At 43.1% G+C, this 25,881-nt stretch overlaps 1 protein-coding gene across 5 annotated transcripts in view; it reads left to right on the top strand.

Moving 5' to 3' along the window:
* LOC135983415 (uncharacterized) overlaps window positions 1-25,881 on the top strand; it is a 146,299-nt gene that overhangs the window by 2,545 nt on the left and 117,873 nt on the right. The window contains exons 1-2 of one of the 5 annotated variants that reach the window (XM_065595282.1): window positions 11,185-12,465; window positions 13,512-14,346. The exons of 2 other annotated variants lie outside the window; for them this stretch is intronic. In XM_065595282.1, coding sequence (XP_065451354.1) covers window positions 11,943-12,465; window positions 13,512-13,918 — 930 coding nt within the window. In that variant the 5' untranslated portion in view covers window positions 11,185-11,942 and the 3' untranslated portion in view covers window positions 13,919-14,346. Of the gene's footprint in view, window positions 1-9,619; window positions 11,010-11,184; window positions 12,466-13,511; window positions 14,362-25,881 lie in introns of those variants that run through there. 2 more of the 5 variants (XR_010601042.1, XR_010601045.1) reach the window with 2 other exon arrangements.

Raw genomic sequence — 25,881 nt, 5'->3', positions numbered from 1 at the left:
TCAACCTATGTTAGGTTGACTTACAGACACCACAGTGATTAGTAATTACTGCAGTGGCTGATGTCCACACTACCCTCCTTCTGTTGGTGGTGAGTGTCCTCACCAGGGCACTTCCACCAAGTGAAGAGGGGCAGTGTTGGGGGCTGAGAGCCTGGATTCTCAGCTCCATGCAGTTCCCCATCAGGAGCCCAGCTGCCCTCCGGACTTCTTGCCTACCTGCTCCCAGCTGGGAGCCGTGGGGAAGCCATCCGGGGAGCTGAGAGCCGGGGGTGGGAGACCTGAAGGGCTTTCCGCAGGGAGTAGGAATCCCAGGTGGCAGCCCGGCTTGTAGGAGAGACCTGGCAGCAGTCTGGCTGGAAAGCCAGAAGCCAGGCTTTCTTGTCAATTTCATGACTGAAGCTGTGAAATTGACAAGACAGCCAAAAACTGATGTGTCACCATAACTACACCAACATAAGCCCTACAACTCTCGTGGAGGTGGAATTAGGATGTCGGTGTAGTAGGGCACTTATATCGGCGGGACAAGGCTGGGACAAGTGTATCTGCTGACATAATTAGGTCAACGAATGCAGCTTACATCTAACTGTGTAGTGTAGACCAGGCCTGAGTTAAGAAAGAGAGAAGAGAAACTTGGGCCTATGAAGTGCTGCTAAGCCGATGGCTATATATATGTATGAGCTGTTTCTGTGCTGGACTTCATTAGGGGTTACTGTCGGAACAAGGATGGAACACAGATGGCTTCCAAGGAGGCTCTCGTTAATTAACTATAGCCCCAGGAACTCTTTTGCATAAGCAATGTCTACACTAGGACACTTATGTTGGCAAAACCTTTGTCACTCAGTGGTGTGAAAAAAACACACACACCCTGAGCGACATAAGTTTTGCCGGCATAATTGCTAGTGTGCACAGCGCAATGTCGGCAAGACATGCTTTCCCACTGACATTGCCACCGCCTCTCGTTGAGCTGGTTTTATTATGTCGACAGATGTGATGTTCCCCTCTTGTGTTATCTGGACTGGTGATCTGCTAGGTCACTCCAATCCTTGACTCTGGGAGCCAGTCTTACCCTGCTCTGCTGTGAGAACCCCCACTCCTGGGCTGTTCACGCATAGCCTCTGGCATGTAAGCTGCTCCTTGGATTGTGTTGTGACACTCGCCAATATCTCCGGTCCCAGACACAACCCTAGGAACCTCTGTCTTGCAGTGCCCAGTTATGCCAGCTGGATGCTGCAAGCATATATGAGTTCGTCAATTTAACAAAGAAATTGATATGTACCAGGCTTGTTATCCCAAGGGGAGTCTCTGACACACTTCAAACCAAATGCACTGCTTCAGGTAGAATAAACAAACAGATTTATTAACTACACAGATAAATTTTAAGTGATTATAAGTCAAAGCATAACAAGTCAGATTTGGTCAAATGAAATAAAAGCAAAATGCATTCTAAGTTGATCTTAACACTTTCAATGCCCTTACAAACTTAGATGTTTCTCACCATAGGCTGGCTGGTTGCCCTTCAGCCAGGCTCTCCCCTTTGATCAGCGCTTCAGTCAGGTGGTGGTGATGTCTGTAGATGTAGGTGGAAGAGAGAGCGAGCACGGCAAATGTCTCTCTCTTTTATCAAGTTCTTTCTTCCCTCTTGGCTTTGCCTCCCCCACTTCAGAGTCAGGTGAGCATTACCTCATCGCAGTCCCAAACTGACCAAAGGAAGGGAGATGACTCACTCGAGAGTCTAACAGATTCTTTTGTTGCTGCCTAGGCCAGTGTCCTTTGTTCCTGTGAGGCTGGGCTGGGTTTGTCCAATACATGCCCTGATGAGGTGTGAACTGCCCCTCTGCTCTTGGAGAGTTTTTGCCTGGGCTTATTTTAAGCCATGAGGATACATTTTCAGCCTCATATCTCTGTACATGAAATTATAACCTACAACATTACTGTAACAACAATTACTATAACATCTCTATAACAACAATGCTCAGTGCATCATGAGCCTTCTGAAGACACCCAACATGACAAATTTTGCATTAGATACCATACAATCATATTATAAAGATGAACATGGGGGTGCTGGGTGTTCCCCCGAGGTACAGCGCTCTCTCCCACCAGCATAATGCGACTACCCCAACGCTCTTAGAGTGGCACAGCTGTATTGGTGCTGCTGTAAGTGTAGACATGGCCAACGTGATCCACAGCTAAATCCAGTCCAGGACAAGTTTATTTAGCTAAACCAGCCTCAACTGCTTACTTCTGCATTTTTTGCAGAGCTTACATAGCAGACACCATCACATAAGCCACGTAAAACAAACAATAAGTTCCTCTGAGGGACTGGATAATTCAATCATATTATCCTTAGTCTCTGCTCACAACACAAGATTCTTTAAAACCAAAACATTCTTTAAACTATTTAACCTTGTCAAACTGAAAGAAGAACACATCACAGCTGATAGCTGATTGCGCCTCCATTATACTATGGTATGTTTTTAATTTCTTTTAGAAAGATAAAATAAAAACTCAGAAAAAATAAATAGGACCCGATTCGGATCTCTTTTCAGTTTTATACATTGACTTCAATGATGGAATTATTCCTGTGTGAGAGAGAAATTAGGCACACAGAAATGTGTAACTTGTTAGTACTTTTGATGGCTTGAATCTGTAGAATGCTTTAAACTTGAAAATACTCTTTAGTTAAAAAGCTGTCATTTTCTCCTGTAAAATTCAATGTCTTCTATTACTCATTGCAGAAATTGAATGAATTATGTTGCATACACAGCTCTATATGCTATCTTGAAAATTTTTAAAACCAGTTTTAATCATAATCTAAGAATATGTGAACTTCATTAACCAAAATTGTCGTCTGCTCCCTTCCTTTGACGCCGGGGCCATTGGCAGTCTAGGTCATCTAGGGATTCCCTACCTATCCATAAGAATTACTGAATTTATTTTATGCCTGGCACTTAGGAGGAAATCTAAGAGCTCTATCCAGCCAAAATTATACATGGCCTTTCAGGCTTTGAAAACTTGAGGGCGAAAAAAGAGTTCAAGATGCTCAAGGAGGCTGGGAACTTCTGTAAATGAACTTCCTGCTTCGTGAATCACATCTTTTATTTTCTTTCTTTTGCTGGCAAGGCACAGTGCACATGAATTACTGCAGCCTTAGGTTCATTGACCACCTTGCAGAGTTACAAGATGCAGCTGGTCTTAAAAATTATTATATTCTTTGGAGACATACAGCATCTTCCCCATACCAGAGGTGGTGATATTATTGGAGCTTTCTGTCCCCTCTTAAAACTGCAGGGTAGGGAAGTCCTCTATTCATCATCCACATACAGTAGTGTAGATTTAGTAAGTGCTCAGGAAAAGGGTTGAATGGAGTGAAGGCACTGCAATTGTGTTAACTTCAGGGCCACTCTACATAGGCCTGGGCTACATTTAAAGGTTAGGTAGATGTAGTTACATTGCCCAGGGGCATGAAAAATCCACACCTTTGACCGACGTAACGATGCCTACTTAATCCCCAATGTAGACACAGCTAAATTGATGGAAGAATGCTTCCGTCCATGCTGACTGACACTATAGGGCTATGTCCATATAGTCTTCAGAGTGTAGACGTACACTTTGGCCTTGTCTACACGTAAAACTTAAGTCAACCTAGTTGCATTGCTCAGGGATGTGAAAAATTCACACTCAGGAGAGATGTAATTAAGCTGCCCTAGCCCCAGAACAGACACTGCTAGGTTGACAGAAGAATTCTTCCATTGACCTAGCTATCACTCCTGAGGGGGTAGATCAACTACAGCCATGGCAAAACCCCTTCCTTCACTGTAGCAAGTGTCTACACTATGGCACTATAGTGGCACAGCTGCAGCACCATAGCTGTGCTGCTGTAGCGTCTGTAGTGTAGACATGCCCGTGGGGCTAGTCTACATTGAAAAGTTACACCAACATTGCTACATATTTCAGGGGTGTAAAAATCCACACCCCTTAGAGACATACTTAAGCCCACCTAACCCCTGCTGAAGACAGCAGTAGGTTGATGGAAGAATTCTTCTATCAACCTAGCTACTGCCTCTCCTGGAGGTGGATTACCTACAACAACAGGAGAACCCCTCATGTCACTGTAGTCATTGTCTACACTGAAGGGCTACCGCAGCGCAGCTGTGCCACTGTGGCATTTTAAGACATAACCTTGGTCTGAGTCTGCTGAGTCTTTTGGGAATATTTACAGGAGTTCACAATGGGCACGGTAAGGGATTTACCAGAACAGTAGCATGGACACTCCCATATTAGGAACTTGGTGCCTGATCAGATTCACATTGATTTCAATGAGAGTTAAATTGGACCTTTAATACTTATTTTTGCATCCCTCTTTCTTAAGCTTTTTTACTCATCTGATTCAACACAAGTTTGAAATAACTCAACACTGGTCAATACACTAAATATTTCTCAAAATAACTGCTTAGATTATAAGCTCTTTGGGCCAGTGTGATGGTGTGTGTGTGCTCCCCACACTAGCCCTGCAAGAGCTGAATTGGGCCACGTGGCTCCATTCAGCTGATTAGGCTGCAAACTGGGGGGAGGTGCATTAGGCTGGAGGCAGCTAATTAGAGAGAAGCTCACCTGTGAGGGACAGGTGGGGCTTCTACAAAAGACAGGAAATCCTCAGCAGAAGAGGTTGCAGGAAAGGAATCTGCAGTTGCTGCCTCAGAGGGCAGCAGGTGGGCTGTAGAGATGAGTTGTTTAAAGTTACTCCCTGGGAGGTGGGAGTAAAGAGACTGGCAAACCCAGAGGAGTGGGGTGAGGGCTATGTAGTATGGAAGCTGCTCAGGGAAAGGCAGCAAGGTGCAGGGAATTGAGCTTGGCTGCTGTGTAGAGGGTTCTTGAGCCAGAACCTGGAAGAGAGGGTGGGCTCAGGTTCTTCTGCCAGCCACTGCAGGAGTAGCACTCTGAGGCAATGAAGCAGAAGACTACCTGAAGAGACTTTAGGCCTACCTTGGAAGGGAAACCCACTTAGTGACCTGGCCAGAGGGCTGAGTCACAAAGACGATGCTGCAGTTTCTGGAGTGAGAAAGGGGCTGCAGAGGAGAAACTTCCAGGGTGTAACCACTGACTGTCAGCCTGACCAAGCTAATCCACAGAACTGACATGAGGCAGTGCTGTCTGGTGGTGAGTAGAGCAACCCCATCACAGGCAGGAAGTGTCTCTTTATGCAGTGCCTAGCAGAGTGGGGTCTGACTCGTGGTCCATAAGAAGCTCCTAGTTACTACTATAATACAAATCATAATAAGCCAATTACAACTTATTGAATAACAGAAGTATTGGGAGCATAAGCTTTTGTGGATAAGAACCTCACTTCTTCAGATGCAAGTAATGGAAATCTCCAGAGGCAGGTATAAATCAGTATGGAGATAACAAGGTTAGTTCAATCAGGGAGGGTGAGGTGCTCTGCTAGCAGTAGAGATGTGAACACCAAGGGAGGAGAAACTGCTTCTGTAGTTGGATAGCCATTCATGGTCTTTGTTTAATCCTGATCTGATGGTGTCAAATTTGCAAATGAACTGGAGCTCAGCAGTTTCTCTTTGGAGTCTGGTCATGAAGTTTTTTTGCTGTAAGATGGCTACCTTAACATCTGCTATTGTGTGGCCAGGGAGGTTGACGTGTTCTCCTACAGGTTTTTGTATATTGCCATTCCTGATATCTGACTTGTGTCCATTTATCCTCTTGCGTAGTGACTATCCAAAGTCAGATATCAGCATGCATTTTGGCCTTCACAACATCCTCTGGCATAGAGTTTCACAGGTTGACTGTGCATTGTGGGAATAAATGCTTCCTTTGGTTTGTTTTAAACCTTCTGCCTATTAATGTCATTTGGTGACCCCTAGTTCTTGTGTTATGAGAAGGAGTAACTAACACTTCCTTATTTACTTGCTCCACACCAGCCATGGTTTTGTAGACCTCTATCATATTCTCCCCCCCCCTTGGTCATTTCTTTTCCAAGCTGAATAGCCCCAGTTTCATTAATCTTGCCTCATATGGAAGCTGCTCAATATTCCTAATTTTTGTTGCCCTTTTCTGAACCTTTTTACCAATTCCAGTATATCATATTTTTTTTTAGATGGGGCAACCACGTCTGTATACAGTAGTCAAGATATACCATACCATGGATTTATAGAGAGGCAATATCATATTTTCTGTCTTATTATCATCGTTGGCAATCCCTCGAGGTTGAGGATTCTTTCCTAGGTTTTATTTTTCATGGATCCTTTGGTGACTGAGGAGTCCAATTTTTGAGCCCCAGGTTCATTGGCAGACATTGCAGGTGGTGATGGAAGACAGGGTTGGGCCGCAATTGCTGCATGACAGTTGTCTTTCCTTTCTTTTCTGGTGTTTTTCTGTGACCAGGGAAAGGTGATTTTCCTCAAAAGTGGATGTTCCCTCTCTGACAAGTCTTCACCAGTTATCCCTATCCTGGGCTGCTGTCTCCCAGTGTGTGGTATTGATGTCCCATGTCTCGACATTTATCTTGAAGGTGTCTTTAAAGAGTTTCTTTTGGCCTCCCTGTTTCCTTTCTCTCTTGGTGAGTTGGGCATACAGCAGTTGTTTTGGTAAGTGTACATCAGGCATGCACACACAGTGCTCACTCCACCTCACTGGTGCTGGATAATCAGGGCCTCAACACTGAAGATGTCGGCCTCTGTAAGGACACTCACATTAGTGCAATGATTCTCCCACTTTATGTTGAGGATCTTCCGAAGAAAGTGCTGGTGCTGGCATTCCAGGTTTGTCAGGTGTCTTCTGTAGGCCACTCTAGTCTCTCAACTGTAGAGAAGAGTTGGGATTACCATCACTTTATAAACTAAAAGTCTAGTGTTGTGGTTGTTGACTATCTGGCAAGATAGTCTACCAAAGGCAAGGATGGCAGAGAATTCTGTGTTAAATCTCGACGTGTCTGCCCTCCGTGACACATGGCAGCCAAGATAGGCAAAAAAAAATCTACATTTTCCAGTTCTTCTTTGTCCATACAGATCTTCCTTATTATTTTTCCCTTTCCTAATGATTCCCAACATTCGGTTAGCTTTTTTTGACTGCTGCTGCAGCTTGAGTGGATGTTTTCAGAGAACTATCCACAAATGACTCCAAGATCTTTCTTGAGTGGTAACAGCAACTTAATCCCATCATTTTATATGTACAGTTGGGGTTATGTTTCCCAATGTGCATTACTTTGCATTTATCAACATTGAATTTCATCTGCCATTTTGTTCCCCACTCACCCAGTTTTGAGAGAGCCCTTTGTAACTCTTCAATCTGCTTTGAACTTGACTATCTAGAGTAGTTTTGTATCCCCTGCAAATTTTTCCACCTCACTGTTTACCCCTTTTTCCAGATCACTTATCAATATGTTTAACAGTACTGGTCTCAGATCCCTGGGAGACACCACTATTTACATCTCTCCATTCTGAAAACTGACCATTTATTCCTACCCTGGGTTTCCTATCTTTTAACCATCAGAGGGGTAGCCGTGTTAGTCTGAATCTGTAAAAAGATAACAGAGGGTCCTTTAAGGCTAACAGAAGTATTGGAGCATAAGCTTTCGTGGGTGAATGCCCACTTCCCACGAAAGCTTATGCTCCAATACTTCTGTTAGCCTTAAAGGTGCCACAGGACCCTCTGTTATCTTTTAACCAGTTACCGATCCTGATAAGGGCTATAAACTGATGATTCAGGACATGAGCCAACTACTAAGAAGGTCAGACACAAACTTCCACTAAAGGTAGGTTATTCCAAATATACCATTGTACCTGTCAACTGGAAACCAGCAAGATTTTACTTCCAGAAATCTTCTGTTCCCAGGTAGTCTACTTGCCAGGCTTTTAGTCTGAGCAGTGATCTTTTATGTCTGCAATAACAAACTTCATTTTATTTGCCTTTCTTTCAGTCGTACTTCTGATTCTGGTATTTGTGTAGGTCAGAAAATAGATGTCATTGGTTTTTCATTTGTATAGCTATCACTTGATATCAGAGTAGCTCTGACAATTTAAACCAGCTGAAGATCTGGCCCCATATCTTTGCTGTTTCAGCATAATGCTAATAAATTTAATCCTAGATTGTGCTAAAGACAAAGCATTTTAAATAAACTTTCAAATGATTTTATAATCACTTTCTTCATATCTTTTCTCACATGCATTTTGGTGGAACTTAAGAAAACCAAACAATCATGTGGGCATAGTTTAGTGATCTGAGTGCTAATACAACTTGTTACACTTTCTGCACTTGGTCCATTGAAGTATTCATTAACTGGCAATGCACCTGATTTGATCAAATAATTATCTCCATTCCATCATGGACTTTAACTACTCAAATGCCTGTTCAATTCTGTCTTGTAGTTTTCCCAGTAACTTCCTTAAATGTTTGACCACATCCAGTATTGGTATGAATTTTGAATAATTGTTATCCTATAAGCCTCTTTAGAGCCACTTCACACTGCAGAGCAGACATTCCAGTTATTGTTTTTTTTTTATCTGCATCAGTAATAAGCCATCTATGCTCAGATTCTGTCCAATACAGCAGGAACCTGATTTTTTTTAATCCACAGCTGCCTCTTACTTCATTTACTGTTAGTGCTCAGAATGTGTTTATTTAAAAAAAAAAAAAACTAGACTTCTTTTTGCTGTTTTTTATCTTCGGTGGTGGTGGTGGTGGTGTGTGTGTGTGTCCGCCCCCCCCCCCCCACCGCTACAAATCTTGACCAGGTCTTTTATTGTGTTCTTGAACATCCGCAGACCAAATTCAAACACTGGCCTGTGTATAATTTCAACACTTTGCTATCCCTCTAACCTGTCGGAGTATTCTAGAAATTCCTTGGGAGCAGAACTAATACCAAGCAGCCTTAATTTAATTGACTGTTATAAATTTAGTAAACAGGCTTGAGCAGACCCTTTCAACAGTGTTCATTGAATAATGCTGTTGCTTTAATTTGAATTGCAGCCAAAGAATTAATCCAGTGTATAGGTCACTTCCAAATGTGTATCGGATTATGGATGTCTATTTTAATGTAATATTCTCCCCACAGATATCCTGAGATATGGATGATATCTGATAATTCTCTCACTAAGATGTTTTGTGCTCTCAGTATGCCTTTCTGTGACATTTACAGAAAACATCTCAAGGCCAGACAGGATTTTAAGTGCTACATAGCTGGCACACCCACATTTTGAAAATTAATAGTTTTTTTTTTTTTTTTTTTAAGGAAAATCATCAGTTGCTTGATCTTGATTTTATGTTCTGAAGTCAAAACAGTACAAGCTTTGATTTCTGAATCCTCTCATTAGTGTCAGTATAGCAGTATACTCCAGGATCTAGTTTGAAGGATACAGCTGTGCCTTTAATTTTTATCTGTACATCTCAATTTGAAATGGTTGTGCTGTTTTTGTTGCTTCACGCATAGAGAGATCTGATCACTGCCTTGCTGTTATCCAATTCTTTAGACTCTTAGTTTTAACTGTACAGTAGTCCTTTCTCTATAAGATTGTTTACATTGCATTTGTGACATTGATGAAATGCGGGGTTATTTTTAAGCCCATCACAATTTTTGCTTTTAATAAAGCTTTGTTTCCTTCATTTCTAGCTTTCTCCATGAAATGCCACATGAATCAACTGCCAGTACATGCTCACTGTAAGTCTAAATCTGCATTGACATGTTGGAATCTGAAGGTTCTATGGCAGTTGGAGAGGCTTGAGGAAAGTGCGCTGGGTGGGGAAAAGTGAGGAAGGGGTAGCGTGGAGGTGTTAATAGGGAGTTGGGTAACGAGGGTGAAAGGGATCACATTAGGGACATAACAAGTAGAGAGCAATAAAACCTGGGCAAAATAGGCAGAGACTAAAGCCACCTGTGAAGGTAGGTGAATTCCTGGCTTTTGTCTCTGCATCCAGGACACAGAAAGGGGCTGATCAGCTGCCTGACCAGTTTTCTTTAAACATAAACAATCTCCTCCTCCTGGCTCAAAGCCTCATGCAGAGCCTCCTTGAGTGGGGAAGAGGGATGATAGGTAATATTTGTGGCCATTTTTACACAGCCATCCATGTAGGTGCCTCCCTTTGCAGGAAGGCTCCTTACTTCTGGCAAGAATGAAGCAACTGTAGGGTGCCACAAAATCCCTGGGTGCTAATAGTAACATGGTATGGCAGAGTCAGGTTTGACCAGAACAGGGTGCTCTGAGCTGTCCATCTCTTAGTACTTAGGCTGTGTAATTTTGTACAGATTTGGGACATGCCAGGAAAGGATGTCTCTCCCTCCTCTTTAACAACATTTTGTGAATCTTTTCTTGTGACTCTTCGCGATGATGTCAGGGGCTGGGGAGGAAAAGACACAGATCCTCAATGTTATTAGTGGGATTAATGGGAGTTAGGCACCTAAATACCTTTGGGTATCTTGGCCCCATATCTCCAGCATCTGAAGTAGAACTCAACTTTTAAAAACCACATACAGTACAAGTTTTACTAATTTGAAATCCAGTTTTTACAGTAACAATATTTCCTATGGTTTCCACTAGGCATGACACAAAGGCAGACAGAGATCACTCTGGTAAGAGGGTAGCTCATTACAGAAAAGGAAGGGGAGAATTTCATAATTGTCATTGTGCCAGTTACACTGATTTAAAGTATGCCACCCTCTTATTTTCTTAAAAAAAAAAGTCTTGTCACTGCAATTTATACTATAATTACATTATCATAGGCACATGAAGGAAACATCATTACTTGCTCAAATACATGAGCATTCCCTTGAACACCAACCTTCCCTCATTTACACTGCTCTCAGTGTAACATGGTATCACTAGAACATACTTTTACCATCTGTCTCCCACATTTTGGGGATTTAATACAGTTGCTTCACACTCCATTCAACTGAAAATTGGCATAAGTTACTAGTGGCACAAGTTGCAAATTTGTCTGCCAAAAATTGCAAACTAAGGGGCCAGTCCTACCAGGTGATGAATGTCATTGACTTCAGTAAGAACAGGAGTACTTGTGGCACCTTAGAGACTAACAAATTTATTAGAGCATAAGCTTTCGTGGACTACAGCCCACTTCTTCGGATGCATACCAGAAGTGGGCTGTAGTCCACGAAAGCTTATGCTCTACTACATTTGTTAGTCTCTAAGGTGCCACAAGTACTCCTGTTCTTTTTGAGGATACAGACTAACACGGCTGCTACCCTGAAAATTGACTTCAGTGGGAGTTAAGGGAGGCCAGAACCTCACAAGCTCATCAGGCTTGATTCTACTATATATAATATATATTCAACAGATCTGAGGTCTATATATTCCCTGTCTCATCTCCTTACTCAAGAGACAAAAGTAAACTTCTACAGCATTTTACTCCCATTAATACTACATAGCTTAAAGATTTTAGCTGAAATTTTTATTGTATGCATCAGCAGCAGAAATTCTTAATAAATCCCAATTCCAGGGCCAATTGATTACACCTTTGCTAACCCATTGCACATAATGGGGGTTGTACATGTTGTAACCAGGGGTCTGATTTGGCCTGTAGAACAGTTACTACAGGAAGGCCTGGTCTACACTACGACTTTAATTCGGATTTATCAGCGTTAATTCGAATTTACCCTGCACCCATCCACACAACGACGCCATTTAATTCAAAATAAAGGGCTCTTTAAATCGATTTCTGTACTCCACCCCAACGAGCAGAGTAGCGCCAAAATCGATTTTAACATTTCGAATTAGGGATAGTGTGGCCGCAATTCGATGGTATTGGCCTCCGGGAGCTATCCCACAGTGCATCATTGTGACTGCTCTAGACAGCAATCTAAACTCGGATGCACTGGCCAGGTAGACAGGAAAAGCCCCGCGAACATTTGAATTTCATTTCCTGTTTGCCCAGCGTGGAGAGCACAGGTGACCACAGATAGCTCATCAGCACAGGTAACCATGCAGGCCGATAATCGAAAAAGAGCACCAGCATGGACCGTATGGGAGGTACTGGATCTGATCGCTATATGGGGAGAGGATTCAGTGCTAGCAGAACTTCGTTCTAAAAGACGAAATGCCAAAACTTTTGAAAAAATCTCCAAGGGCATGATGGAGAGAGGCCACAATAGGGACTCAGATCAGTGCCGCGTGAAAGTCAAGGAGCTCAGACAAGCCTATCAAAAAACAAAGGAGGCAAACGGTCGCTCCGGGTCAGAGCCGCGGACATGCCGCTTCTACGCCGAGCTGCATGCAATTCTAGGGGGGGCTGCCACCACTACCCCACCTGTGACCATGGATTCCGGGTCGGGGATAGTCTCATCAGCTATACCTGAGGATTCTGCGGATGGGGAGGAGGAGGACGAGCTTCCAGAGAGCACACAGCACTCCATTCTCCCCAACAGCCAGAATCTTTTTCTCACCCTGACTGAAGTACCCTCCCAAGCCAGTATCCAAGACCATGACCCCATGGAAGGGACCTCAGGTGAGTTTACCTTTTAAAATATAAAACTTGTTTTAAAAGCAAGTGTTTTTTAATGATTACTTTGCCCTGAGGACTTGGGATGCATTTGCGGTCAGTTCAGCTACTGGAAAAGTCTGTTAACGTGTCTGGGGATGGAGCGGAAATCCTCCAGGGACATCTCCATGAAGCTCTCCTGGAGGTACCCCAAAAGCCTTGCCACAAGGTTTCTGGGCAGTGCAGCCTTATTCCGTCCTCCATGGTAGGACACTTGACCACGCCATGCTTGCAGCAAGTAATCTGGTATCATTGCCTGGCAGCGTATGGTCCCGGTGTTTGCTGGCATTCAAGCAACATCCATTCTTTATCTTGCTGTGTAATCCTCAGGAGAGTGATATCACTCATGGTAACCTGGTTGAAATACGGGAACTTAATTAAGGGAACAGAGGTGGCCGTTCCTACTGGGCTGTTTGCCTGTGGCTGAAAATAAATCCTTCCCTGCAGTTAGCCAAGCGCAGATGGGAAACTGGCCCTGAGCTTTTCGCGTTTGGCTAGCAGGGATCTTCCCTGTTACCAGCCACGCGGTGGGGGGAGGGGTACAGTGATCATCCCAGAGAATTCATGGCGGGAGGGGGGCGGCGGGGGGGGTTAGTTTGGTTCCTGCAGAGATCTTCCCTGATACCATCCACGCCATGGGGGGAGGGATAAAGCGATCATCCAGAGAATTGAATGGGGGGTGGGGTGGTTGGTTTGTTTTCGGCTGCTGCTGAATGTTAACAGAAAAACCGCAGCACTCTACGGGCTTTGCTTGGTATGTGGGAAAGGAGGGCGCAGAAGCCGAAAGACAATGGCTTACCATGGCCGCATGCAAGCCGAATTCTGTTGCCCGGACCTGTGATCTCTAGCAGCAAAGCCACAGGCACTCAGTATTAAGAGGCAAAAATGCAACCTTGCACAGAAATCGCATGTGCTATGTAATGTGAATAGTGTTGGTCACCGTGAAAGAGTATAAGCATTGTTCTGCAAAATGTATCTTTTTAAAAAATTCTCTTTTTTTCCCCTCCCTACAGCAGCTGCAAATTCTTCAAGCCTCCCTCCTCCGTCCCGAAGGCTATCACAGATAAGGCGTCGGAAAAAGAAGACGCAAGACGAGATGTTTGCAGAAATTATGGAATCCACCTGCAGTGACAGAGCTCATCTGAATGAGTGGAAGGAGACGGTTTCAAAGTATAGGAAAGAAGCCAGTGAACGTGAGGACAGGAGGGACCAACGTGAGGAGAGGAGAGACGCTCGAGATGAGAGGTGGCGGCAGGAAGATCAGAGGAGGCAGGATGCAACGCTGGGGCTGCTGCGTGAGCAAACAGACATGCTCCGGCGTCTGGTGGAGCTTCAGGAACAGCTGCAGGAAAACAGAGTGCCGCTACAGCCCCTGTACCCCCCTCCCCATGTTCCATATCCTCCTCACCCAGACGTGTAAGAACGCGGGGGGGGGGGGGGTGGAGGCTCCGTACACCTTCCCATTCCATCCCAGTGGACAGCCCAAGCAAAAGGCTGTCATTTTTTTAACCTTTTTTTAGTGGCCTTTTCCTTCCCACCGATCCTCCTCCCAAACCCCACCCAGGTTCCCTCCCTCTTTTTATAATCTATTAATAAAGAATAAATGATTTTTAAACAATAGTGACTTTATTTGGTTTGAAAGCAAGCTGGGGGAAGGGGGAGGGTGGGTTCCTTACAGAGAATGAGTCAATAAAGGGGGTGGGTTTTCATGAAGGAGAAACAAACAGATATTTCACACTGTAGCCTGGCCAGTCATGAAACTGGTTTTCAAAGCTTCTCTGATGCACAGCGCTTCCTGGTGTGCTCTTCTAATAGCCCTGGTGTCTGGCTGTGCGTAATCAGCAGCCAGGCGATTTGCCTCAGCCTCCCACCCCGCCATAAAGGTCTCCCCCTTACTTGCACAGAGATTGTGGAGCACACAGCAAGCAGCAATAACAATGGGGATATTGGTTTGGCTGAGGTCTGAGCGAGTCAATAATGAATGCCAGCGACCTTTTAAACGGCCAAATGCACATTCTACCACCATTCTGCACTTGCTCAGCCTGTAGTTGAACAACTCCTGACTCCTGTCCAGGCTGCCTGTGTATGGCTTCATGAGCCATGGCATTAAGGGGTAGGCTGGGTCCCCAAGAATAACTATAGGCATTTCAACATCCCCAACGGTTATTTTCTGGTCCGGAAAGTAAGTCCCTTGCTGCAGCCCTTTAAACAGAGTAGTGTTCCTGAAGACGTGAGCGTCATGAACCCTTCCCGGCCAGCCCACGTTGATGTTGGTGAAACGTCCCTTGTGATCCACAGGTGCTTGCAGCACCATTGAAAAGTACCCCTTGCGGTTTATGTACTGGGTACCCTGGTGCTCCGATGCCAAGATAGGGATATGGGTTCCATCTATCGCCCCACCACAGTTAGGGAATCCCATTGCAGCAAAGCCATCCACTATGGCCTGCACATTTCCCAGAGTCACTACCTTTTGTAGCAGCACCTGAGTGATTGCTTTGGCTACTTGCATCACAGCAGCCCCCACAGTAGATATGCCCACTCCAAATTGATTCCCGACTGACCGGTAGCTGTCTGGCATTGCAAGCTTCCACAGGGCTATCGCCACGTGCTTCTCAACTGTGAAGGCTGCTCTCATCTTGGTATTCTGGCATTTTAGGGCAGGGGACAGCAAGTCACAAAGTTCCATGAAAGTGCCCTTACGCATGTGAAAGTTTCGCAGCCACTGGGAATCATCCCACACCTGCAACACTATGCGGTCCCACCAGTCTGTGCTTGTTTCCCTTGCCCAGAATCGGCGTTCCATAGATAGAACCTGCCCCATTAACAACATGATCTCCAAAGCACCGGGGCCCGTGGTTTCACAGAATTCTGTGTCCGTGTCCATGTCCTCATCATGCTTGTCCCTGCGCTGCCGCCGCCGCTGCCTCCTTGCCTCGTTTTTCTGGTCCTGGCTCAGCATAAACTCCACGAGAACGCACGAGGTGTTTACAATGTTCATGACTGCTGTCTTGAGCCGAGCGGGCTCCATGCTTGCCGTGGTATGGAGTCTGCAGTGTTCACCCAGGAAAAAAGGCGCGAAATGGTTGTCTGCCGTCCGTTGCTTTCATGCAGGGAGGGAGAGAGGGGGTGAGGCTGTACCCAGAACCACTGCGACAATGTTTTTTGTCCCATCAGGCACTGGGATCTCAACCCAGAATTCCAATGGGCGCGGGAGACTGCGGGAACTATGCAATAGCTATGGTATAGCTACCCACAGTGCAACGCTCCAGAAATCGACGCTAGCCCTGGTACTTGGACGCACACCGCCGAATTAATGTGCTTAGTGTGGCCGCATACATTCGACTTTATACAATCTGTTTCCCAACTTCGAATTATATAAATTCGGATTAATCCCGTAGTGTAGACATACCCTTAGTGATAAATGAGGGGAAAAGACTCAATTTGACCAAGGTCTCAAAGGTATTTAAAGGTGCCTAATATTGATTTCAATGGGAGTTTGGTGCCTAAATACCTTGCAGAATCTGGGCTTCAGAGCTCAGATTGAGTTTACAGCATTGGCAATTAAAAGTAGTATTTTTGTAAATAAAACATTATTAAATGAAAATGGTAGAAGTATAAACAATGCAGAAGAGGCAGAGGTGTTCAATAGATTTTTTCCCCCTGTATTTGGAAAAAAATCCCAAACAGAGATAGTGCTATATCATGACACTCTTTCCATTCCCCTAGTGTATTAGTAAGATGTTAAACAGCAGACACTAACACTGAAATTTTAAAATCAGCAGCTCCTGATGACTTGTATCCAAGAATTTTAAAAGAGCTGGCTGAGGAGCTTGATGGATCATTAATGCTGATTTTTTTTAATAGTCTTAAACACTGGAAATTCCAGAAGACTGAAAGAAAACTAATGTTCCAGTCTGACATCGATCCTGAGCAAGATAGGGGAGCAGGTGAAACACACCTTGATTCCTAAAGAATTAAAGGAGGCTAATATAACTTAATGCCAGTCAACATGGGTTTATGGAAAATAGATTTTTTTTTGAGATTACAAGTTTGGTAGACAAATCTAATAGTGATATAATAGACTACTGTAAGGCATTTGACTTGGTACCCCATAACATTTTGATTAAAAAAACCTAGAATGATATAAAACTAACATGGCACACATTAAATGGATTATAGTTGGCTAACTACTAGGTCTCAAGATATAATTGTAAACTGGGAATCCTCATTGAACAGGTGTGCTTTTAGGGATTGGTTCTTGGATTTATGCTAGCTAACACTTTTATTAATGACCTGGAAGAAAACAACATCATTACAGAGAGTTTGCAGATGACACAAATAGGGAGAGTGGTAAATAATGAAGAAAACAGGTGTCATGACTCACAGGCCTCAAACCTAGGTCTGCAGGGTTCACAAGAGCAGCCATGCTCTAACCCTTCACTTAGCAGCCTGCTGATTGCTGCTTACTCAGGATCCATGAAGCCCAGCTGCAGTCTGAGGCTCTGCCCAAGTACTATTGGTGAAGTTCCAGAACGGCCCATTGGCTTGCGGGCCCCACTTAAGCCAGCAGTAGTAACAGGAAGCTGTCTGAACAAATGGGATCCACCCTACTCCAGTTCCCCAGGGTTGATTTCATGGCATGCTGACCTGGCTTGACTCCTGGTATCTGCTTTGTGGTTCTGATCTCAAGTTTCTCCTGCTTCTGACCCAGCTGACTCTTGACTCCTGTCTCATGACTCTGGACTCCAGCTTTGACCACTAGTTCTGGCTATCCACAACTTGGCTGTGACAATGGGTTACTGATACAAAGCAATCTGAATAGCTTGGAAAGCTGGGCTCAAGCAAACAATATGCATTTTAAAATGGCTAAATGTATACATCCAGTAACAAAAAATGTAGGCCCTACTTATGGGATGGGAGACTTTATCCTGGAAAGCAGTGACTCTGAAAAAGATTTGGGTATTGTGGTGGATAATTAGATGAACGTGAGCTCCCAGTGGATGAATAAACTTTGGAATCTGAGGAGTAGGAGTTGAGGTTATTTTACCTCTATTTAGCACACGTGCAACTGCTGCTGCAATACTGTGCCCACAGTTCATAGAAGATGTTACTAAATTGGAGAGGGTTCAGAGAAGAGCTATGAGAATAATTAAAGCAGCAGTGGTTCTTAACCTGGGGTGCATGCACCCCTTAGGGGTGTGAGACGTTTCTCGAACATCATTGAACAAAAGCAACAGCAGAAGAGTCACTGAGATGGTAAACTTTAAAAAAGTGTGTAATTTTTCATGTATTAACTTTACTATTTATTTTAATTTCATATATTTAGGTTTAAAGAACTGACCTACTTCAACAATTTTTGATAAGGGGTGCGAGAACATATTTTGAGAACCAAAGGGGTGCAGGCTGCAGTAAAGGTTAAGAACCTTAATTGGATTAGAAAACATAGCTTATAGTGATTGACTTAAGGAGCTCAATCTATTTAGCTTAAAGAGAAGATTGAGGGGTGACTTGATTAGACTATATCTGCATGGGGAACAAAAACTTAATGATGGGCTCTTCAGTCTAGTAGAGAAAGGTCTGACATGATCCAATGGCTGGAAGTTGAAGCTAGACAAATTCAGATTGGAAGTAAGGCAAACTTTTAATAGTGAGCGTAATTAACCATTGGAACAATTTACCAGTAGTCCATGGTGGGTTCACCATCAGATAACTTTTAAATCTAGAGTTGGCTGTTTTTCTAAAAGATGTGCTAAGAACTATTGGGGGAAGTTCTCTGGCCTGTGTTATCCATGAGGTCAGACTAGATGATTACAGTGGTCCTTTCTGGCCTTGGCATCTATAAATATAAAAATCACTGAGAGGCAATAAAGATGGAAACCCACAATGAGAATTTTTAAAAAATTAGAGTTAAAACCTTAAAGGTATAGAGTGGTAGTGAAGTTTTTATCTTTAAGCTGTACTAGGCTTCAATGGAACCACTATTGTGCTTAAAGTTAAGCATGTGTTTTACTTTACTGGGGCTTTTAAAAGAAGGCTTGCTGAGGCCTTTTATTTTCAGTTGATTTTATCATTAAAGATTGATCCCATCACTTGGAGGGGTGTCAGTCCCGGGCTCCTGGCAAATTCTAATTTGTATAATTACATTTTGCCTCTCTAAAATTCTCTTGTTACTTTTCGTTAGCTACAGTAGTATTCATCTCCTCTTCTAGATGATTGTGTGGTATTGTTGTGCCCTGGTTAACCAGGTGCTACAGCCACTTCAGCTGTGAACTGTATTTCAGTGATGGGTAAAGTGAATCCTATAATAAGCAATATGGTGTAAAAAGTTAGTGAATAGTAAACAAGAGCATGTTTTTAAAATTAACTCTTGTACTAAAACAAACCTCTTGTGGTTCGTTTTAGTACAGCTTGAAACTTCATCTAGATAAGGTTTCAATCCCCATAATCTTCAAACTAGTCAAGCCTTGGAAGACTGTAGTTCCTGGGTTGACTGAATAAGCTATTCAGAAAACAAGTTGGCCTTCATTGGAATCCTCCTTCCTCAAGACCCCATGTCTGAGTGCATAATTTGAGTCTCATTTTGCATTATTTCTGATGGTAGATATCATCACTCAAGGCTGCAAACGTGCTAGAAACCTATGTGTGAAGGGGCCCTGAGCTGGGTTTAAAAAAACCAAAAACAAAAAAAAGTACTTCCTTGGTATCTGAGAGTGGAAGAGGGAACACAAACATAACATCAATTTCTTTTCTCCATCCAGGCCAGGATGACCTGGCTTAAGAGGAAAATGGTTTACATTAGAAAAGGTTTGCTAGACTAGCAAAGTCTCTTAGTGCAGACTAGTTTATATCAGCAAAAGAGTGCTTTTGCCTGTACCATTTATAAAGGGCTCCCTAAGCAAAATAAGCTTTCCCAACAGAAACACTTTTATGTTGGTATAACTGCATCTAAACTAGGGAGCCTGCTGGTATAGAAAAGTGGTTTTGGTTTTTGTTTTTGTTTTTGTTTTTGAAATCAACACCTCTAAATAACATCTATACCTGCAAAAGTTTCTAGTGTAGACTTGGTCTAACTTAAAAAAAATAAAAATCTACAACTTTTGAACAGTCCTGGTTAAGGTCTCTGTAAATGTTTGTTTCAGTTATACCCAATATACTTTCTGCATCTGTGGGCTGTGCATGGATCAGAAGGCAAAATACAGCACAAAGGCTAAGATCACTTTTCCTCACCCATTTTTAATTCCCTCATATCGACTTCTTTAAGGGCAACTTTTAAAAAAATTATTTATTTTGACCTGTTGAAAGTGTACCTTTGCACAGATAAACGTTAAACAATCTCTAGCAAGATCAAGAATCTCCTAATACCCCAACCCATTCACTCCACCTCCTCCCCAGGAAAAATCCTGGGAGAACTAAAACCTCAAAGATCAACAAACTGTGTAGGAAACAGTTTTAAAGTCAATGATGCCTCACTCAACCCATCCTGCCTCCCAGCCCATTCTGTTTACATAGTTTGAGCATCTCAGATGATTATGACTGCCCTGGCGTTACATGAAAAGAGATGCAGCCTTGGAAGTTTCAAATTCAGACTAGGAATAAGGTGTACATTTTTAATGAGTGTAATTAATCATTTATCCTGGGTTGTGGTGGATTATCCATAACTGACAACTTTCAAATCAAAGCTGATCTTTTTTCTAAAAGATCTGCTCTGTAATTGTTTTGGAAGTTCTATGGCCTGTGCTACATGAGAGGTCAGACTAGATGGTCATAATGGTCCCTTCTGGTGTTAGAATCTATTAATTTAAATATTAAGGACCAAATTATTTAGGTTTTAAAGGTGTTGATTTTAACCCATAAAGTTTCACTTAATAATTAATTGGGAGCCAGTGCAAATTGCAGGTGTGTTGTGCTCCTAGTGAGGAACATCACTTAAGTAGGCAGCCACATTCTGTACCAGCTGCAGTTTTCTACCCATGCAGAGTGTACTAAAGTAATCCAGTCTTGAAGTGATAAATACATGTCCAAAAAAGAACAGCATAACCTCTTGGCCAAATATAGATACTAAAAGGAACTCTTGGTCACTGCTGCTATTGAAGGACAAGCAAATTTCTTCAAAATTGTGAAGCTGATATCACCTCCACCATTAGTTTAGCCATTTGTTTTATCCAAGCTCCAGTCCTGATAAGACCTTGGTAACTGGTCAACTGCACCAGATGGGTCAGATGAAACAGGAAAAAAAGAGTTGGGTGTCTTCAACACATCACTCTCTCTGCTTATGGTTCAGATAATGGTGAACAGAAGTGGCAATAGAATAGAACCCTGCACTAATCAAAAGGATGGAGATGAGAAATCTTGGGAGAGATGAACAATCAGCCACTGATCCTCCATGACCTATCGAAGAGTCAAGACAAAGACTTATTTTCAGTGTCAGGTCAACAGCCCATGATATGATGGTCTTTTTAGGGTTCTGATGGAGTCCAAAGCCAGTGTATGAGATGATTTGTTATTGATGTTAACACCAGCCTGTAACAGTATATCTAGGAGGGAGAGCTGCTAAAAACAGAGTTGAAACCTCTCTGGCAAGGGTATCAACTTATTTGAGCTGCTACAGAGGCGGGAGAAGTGAGCCACAGGCTCGCTCTTAAAGAGAGAGGCTCCTCACATGTCAGTGGCATCAAAGGCATCTGATAGATCTAAGAGAATCCAGGTGGACACTATCTTTTCCCATCACTTTAAGGAGATGATCAACTGACAAAACCAGTGCAATTTTCATAGCAGGCCCAGATACAAAAATGGATGGATAAGTATCAAAGAAGTTTGAGGTTTCCAGGTACTGCTAGAGCTGATTCATTAGTCTTCTGAATAACATTTCCCAGAAAAGGAAGATTATGGACTATTAATTAGGGATATTTCTAATGTCAAGAGATTTCCTAACAATTACTACTTTTACAGATGGATGCATCTTTGCTTTCCAAAGAGAGGCACTGATAATTCTGTCCAATAATGCACCTTATAAGTCCTTGCTAGATTTTTCTCAGCAAGTAGAGGTGTGGATTTAACTCAAATAGTATCCTGGAGTTTCTCGAAACTCCAGACTCACTGAGAGAAGCTCAAACTTAAAAGTCCTGTATTTGTTCCCTCCAAGAAGAGGATTCAGACTTCATTTAGGGGTTATACAACAAGAAGTGATAAACTCACAAGAAACACAATATTTCTTCCATATAAATTATCCCTGTGTAAAAATGTAGGAAAAGCAGCAAGTACCATGTGCCTGATTGCTTACCAACCTGACTAAGGGTTGCATAGTTCGACCTCTATAAATAGCATTTCTTCTCAATTACAGTGTCTTTCAAAAATTTTCCATGGGGCATCAATGAATCTTTAAACATGAAATAAGATCACTTTAATCTACAAATTCACTTGATGAAGATTTAAAGTTCTGTGCAACTGGGGCCTGATCAGGCAAGGCACTTAAGCACATGCTTAAGTATTTTTCTGGGTTGAGGTCATAGTACTTAGCAGTCTGTTTTGTAAAAGCTAATTCACTCTGAGGTTCTTTACTTTTAATAATTTCTTTGATCTTTAATACCATTTAGTTCTTGCTGTATTCATATGAATTATATATAAAACAAAAGTGGGAGTAATGGCAAATTAAGATTATATAAGTGTCTAAGCAATTCCATTCTGGTCCCAGTCTTCAGTGACTCATAGCTTTCCTGGATGAAAAAAATCACTTTTTTAGGGCTGAAATTTTGTAGGGTTGGTCTGTCTCTCTCCAAAGTTCAGAAAACTTGAACGAAAATTTTTCATCTGTTTGAGTACAAGATGAGTGGAAAAAGGTACCTCCCCAGTCATGAAAATATACACTTATAGCATAAAGAATAGGAAAAAATTGAAATTTGACATGGAAACAGTCCTTACTAAGGAGAACTGCCTTTGAGTGTTCTGGTAAGAACTGACTTTTATTTGACTGACTGAATTATAAGCTTTGGAAAACTCTGTACATGCACAGTACACTTTGCCTGAACTTTATCATTAAGGTTGCATGTGCATAGGTAAGACAGGCTTCACTTATGTGTTTCCATAATCACTTAGGCTATGTCTACATTAGCAAGCTTATACCGGCACAGCTGTACTGATGCAGCTGCGCCACTGTAAGATCGCTCATGTAGCCACTCTATGCTGATGGAGAGAGCACTCCTGTCGACATCATAATACCGCCTCAATGAGTGGTGGTAGCTACGTTGGCAGGAGAAGCTCTTCTGCCAACATAGTACTGTGCACACTCGGGGCCGGCTCCAGGGTTTTGGCCACCCCAAGCAGCCCAAAAAAAAAAAAAAAAACGCGATCGGGATCTGCGGCGACAATTCAGCAGGAGATCCTTCGCTCTGAGGCGGAGTGAGGGACTGTCCGCCGAATTGCCGCCGAATAGCTGGATGTGCCGCCCCTCTCCCTAGCGACCGCCCCAAGCACCTGCTTGACAACCTGGTGCCTGGAGCTGGCCCTGTGCACACTACCACTTACGCCAGCAAAACTGTCACTCGGGGGTGTTTTTTCACACCCCTGAGCAACATACGTTTTGCGACATAAGTGGTGGTGTAGACATGGCCTTAGTCGCATTTTGAAAAGGGTATTGAAGTATGTCTTGAGGCAAGAACTCAAAAGTTGCCCTTGAATCTGATTCCCTGTGAACTTTGTGTGAAGGGGATGGAGAGGGTTGCTGCATGCTTGGCGCTTTGAAGCCTTTGTACTATTCTGCTGAAGCTCTAAAGCTGCACAACTCTTCAGGCTTACAGGAGAGTAGATTCCTGCTGTGGACTTCCTAAGCCACAAGGCATTCCAGTGGCATCTAGCCAAATAGTTCCAGATTATGGAATTTACATGGTCAGCTTTTCAGTAAACCAGTGGAGCTTTCAAGTCTTGCATCATGCTGCTCCTTCATATTATGCTTTCCTTTTTTTAAAAAAAGTAGGAAATTCTACTCCTAAAACAACATTGAAAGAATATTACTTGCATGTTCAAGTGCTCAAACATCAAGAAATGCCAAAGTGTACTCTGATCTCTTGTGTATGTAAGTTACAAGATAGTCTTTAATTACATCTTTTTACTATTTTTCAAATAATTCAATTTTAGAAATACCATGTGATAAATCAATATTTTAGAATCTCTTAACACAGATTAATGATGCCAGTCATTCCTGAATCACCACAATCAGTTATCCTATTAGAGTATAATGGGGAGGACTGAAAGATAACTAGTAAGAAAACGTTTTTCATTTTCCCCCCAGGTCTGTACTAAAAATACTATTTTAGTTAAACCCAAAAGATGTATGTTTGAGTTTTATTGGTCTTGACTCACTGTTTGCACTCAAAGCAAAAAATGCTGTGGAGGAAAAACTGGTGCTTGGACAAGTTCACCACTGGCCTACGTAGTTGCAACTCTGACTTCAAAAATTCAGCATCCCACAAGATGGTCTTACTCAGAGTTCAGGAAGAAGCAACACTGCTAAAGCACACCACAGAGCAATGAATTTCTCCATTTGTATATATTAGAACTACATTACAGAAAAGAGAAAATATTTATTGCCACTGATCTCTATGCCAACCATGTAGAGACGCAAGTTGTGTCTCTGTAAAAGTGTGGGCAGTCCCTGCATGCCCTCTTGTGGCCCACTGTGGCATTGCAGGTGTGCCCCCCTTTAATTTCCCTCAACTGGGTTAGCGATAGGTGGCTTTAACAGACTGGGACTAGGAGAGACCAACATACACTGACAAATACCATGTCACTTTTTAATAAGGTTTCAGGATAGAAGCAATTACAATAAACAATTCATAAGTCCTCACCTCAGGATGCTGAGTTCAGCCCCCAAAGTCCTCAAAATGAAGCCGCTGGTTAGGCTAGTTTCCTAGATCCTGAGAGAAAACCACACCCACCACCCATTGCAACCTGCATGGCTTCTGCTTCCCTCTCTTACTCTGCTTCCTGTTCTGGTTTAAACAGACCTGACCCAGGAAGGAAGGGGGTGGGGAGTCTCCTTGATTCCACCCCAAGCTGTGGGCTCCAGACTATACAGTTAATACACTGCTTCACATGCTCCCCACCACCCAGAATATTGCCTGGTCCTAGGGCAAGTTCTACTGTCTATCCCATGCCCATATGGGCATTCCAATTGGGCAATCTTCCCGGTTGGCTTTACTAGGCTGCTGGCCTAGCCACCTCCTCATGATCATATCCTCAAGCCAGAGGAGTACTTCCTATTTAGCAGCTCCAAGGAAGTCTGCAAGACCTTTGGCCATATTTTTAGTCTCATCACTGACGTATATAGAGCCCAGAAGTCTTTCAAACAGGACTAAGTCATCTTGAACGAGGTACCTTTTAGTTTGTGCCCACAATGTCTACACAGGAGAGCTACACACTAGTGCATGCTGCAGTTCACACCCCCATAGTCTGGACTGAGAGGCTGTGCAGATAAGCCTATGGTCTTTCATTCAGACTAAATTCTTGTTAGGGTTTTGAAACACTACTAACTCTCTATGCCCCCCTCCCCCGCAGTCTTCACTCTTCAGAAAGACTTGAGGCCTTATTTCCAAACCTCTTGCACCCACTGATTGGTGGCAGGCAGCATGCTGTTTCTTGGAGTCTGAGTCCACAAGCTTTTCCAGTTGGGCTAGCCTTGTTTCCAAGGCCAGAAAGGAAAACTGGTACTGGGATATCATTTCTCCCCCCGGCCATTTCCTGAAACTTGGCCTTCAAGTCTGTTTTCTTTTCCTTGACTGGCCTACAGATTTGTTTTAAGCTGGTTGTTCACCATCTCATTGTTACCTTGCTCCTTCTCCAGCTAAACCAGGTATTGCTTCTTGACCCTGGGAAGTGGCAGTTCCTGCTGTCAGCCCATCCTGATGGTGCAATGCCTGGAACTTACCACACTTTGCTGCAAGCTTCTCCTGCATTTGGACTATCTCAGCCTCCATCTAGTCACTGAGATGCTGGAACTTCCTCTTCAACTGCAGAGCTTCTTGGAGGCTAACACAGACTTTCCTCTGAGGAATTCTATGTTTGCTTTCCAGTGTGTTGATTTGTTACCTTGGCTTAGTTTCTCTCCTTCTCTGAAACCACCTTTGCCTATCTTCTAGTCACTGAATTTGTTCCTGTTGCTCAGCCAGTTTCAGTAAGAAAACTTGCAAGCTCAAATGCAGGCTTTCTTACTGTGCACCAACATCATCAACCCTTTTACACCCATTTTCCAGGACTTTTGACCTGACCTCAGTCTTTGCCGTTGTTCTTCCAGCTTGGGATCCATGTCTCTCTTTAGAGCAACGAACAGTCTTTTCATCCTAGAATCTTTTCAGGCTCCTGTATCAGGCTACTCACACTCCCCATACTGAT

The sequence above is a fragment of the Chrysemys picta genome, chromosome 1, assembly GCF_011386835.1.
Source record: "Chrysemys picta bellii isolate R12L10 chromosome 1, ASM1138683v2, whole genome shotgun sequence".
NCBI classification, from domain to species: Eukaryota; Metazoa; Chordata; order Testudines; family Emydidae; genus Chrysemys; species Chrysemys picta.
The sequence above is the reverse complement of the archived record's forward strand: the minus strand, read 5'-3'. Positions and strand labels throughout refer to the sequence as shown.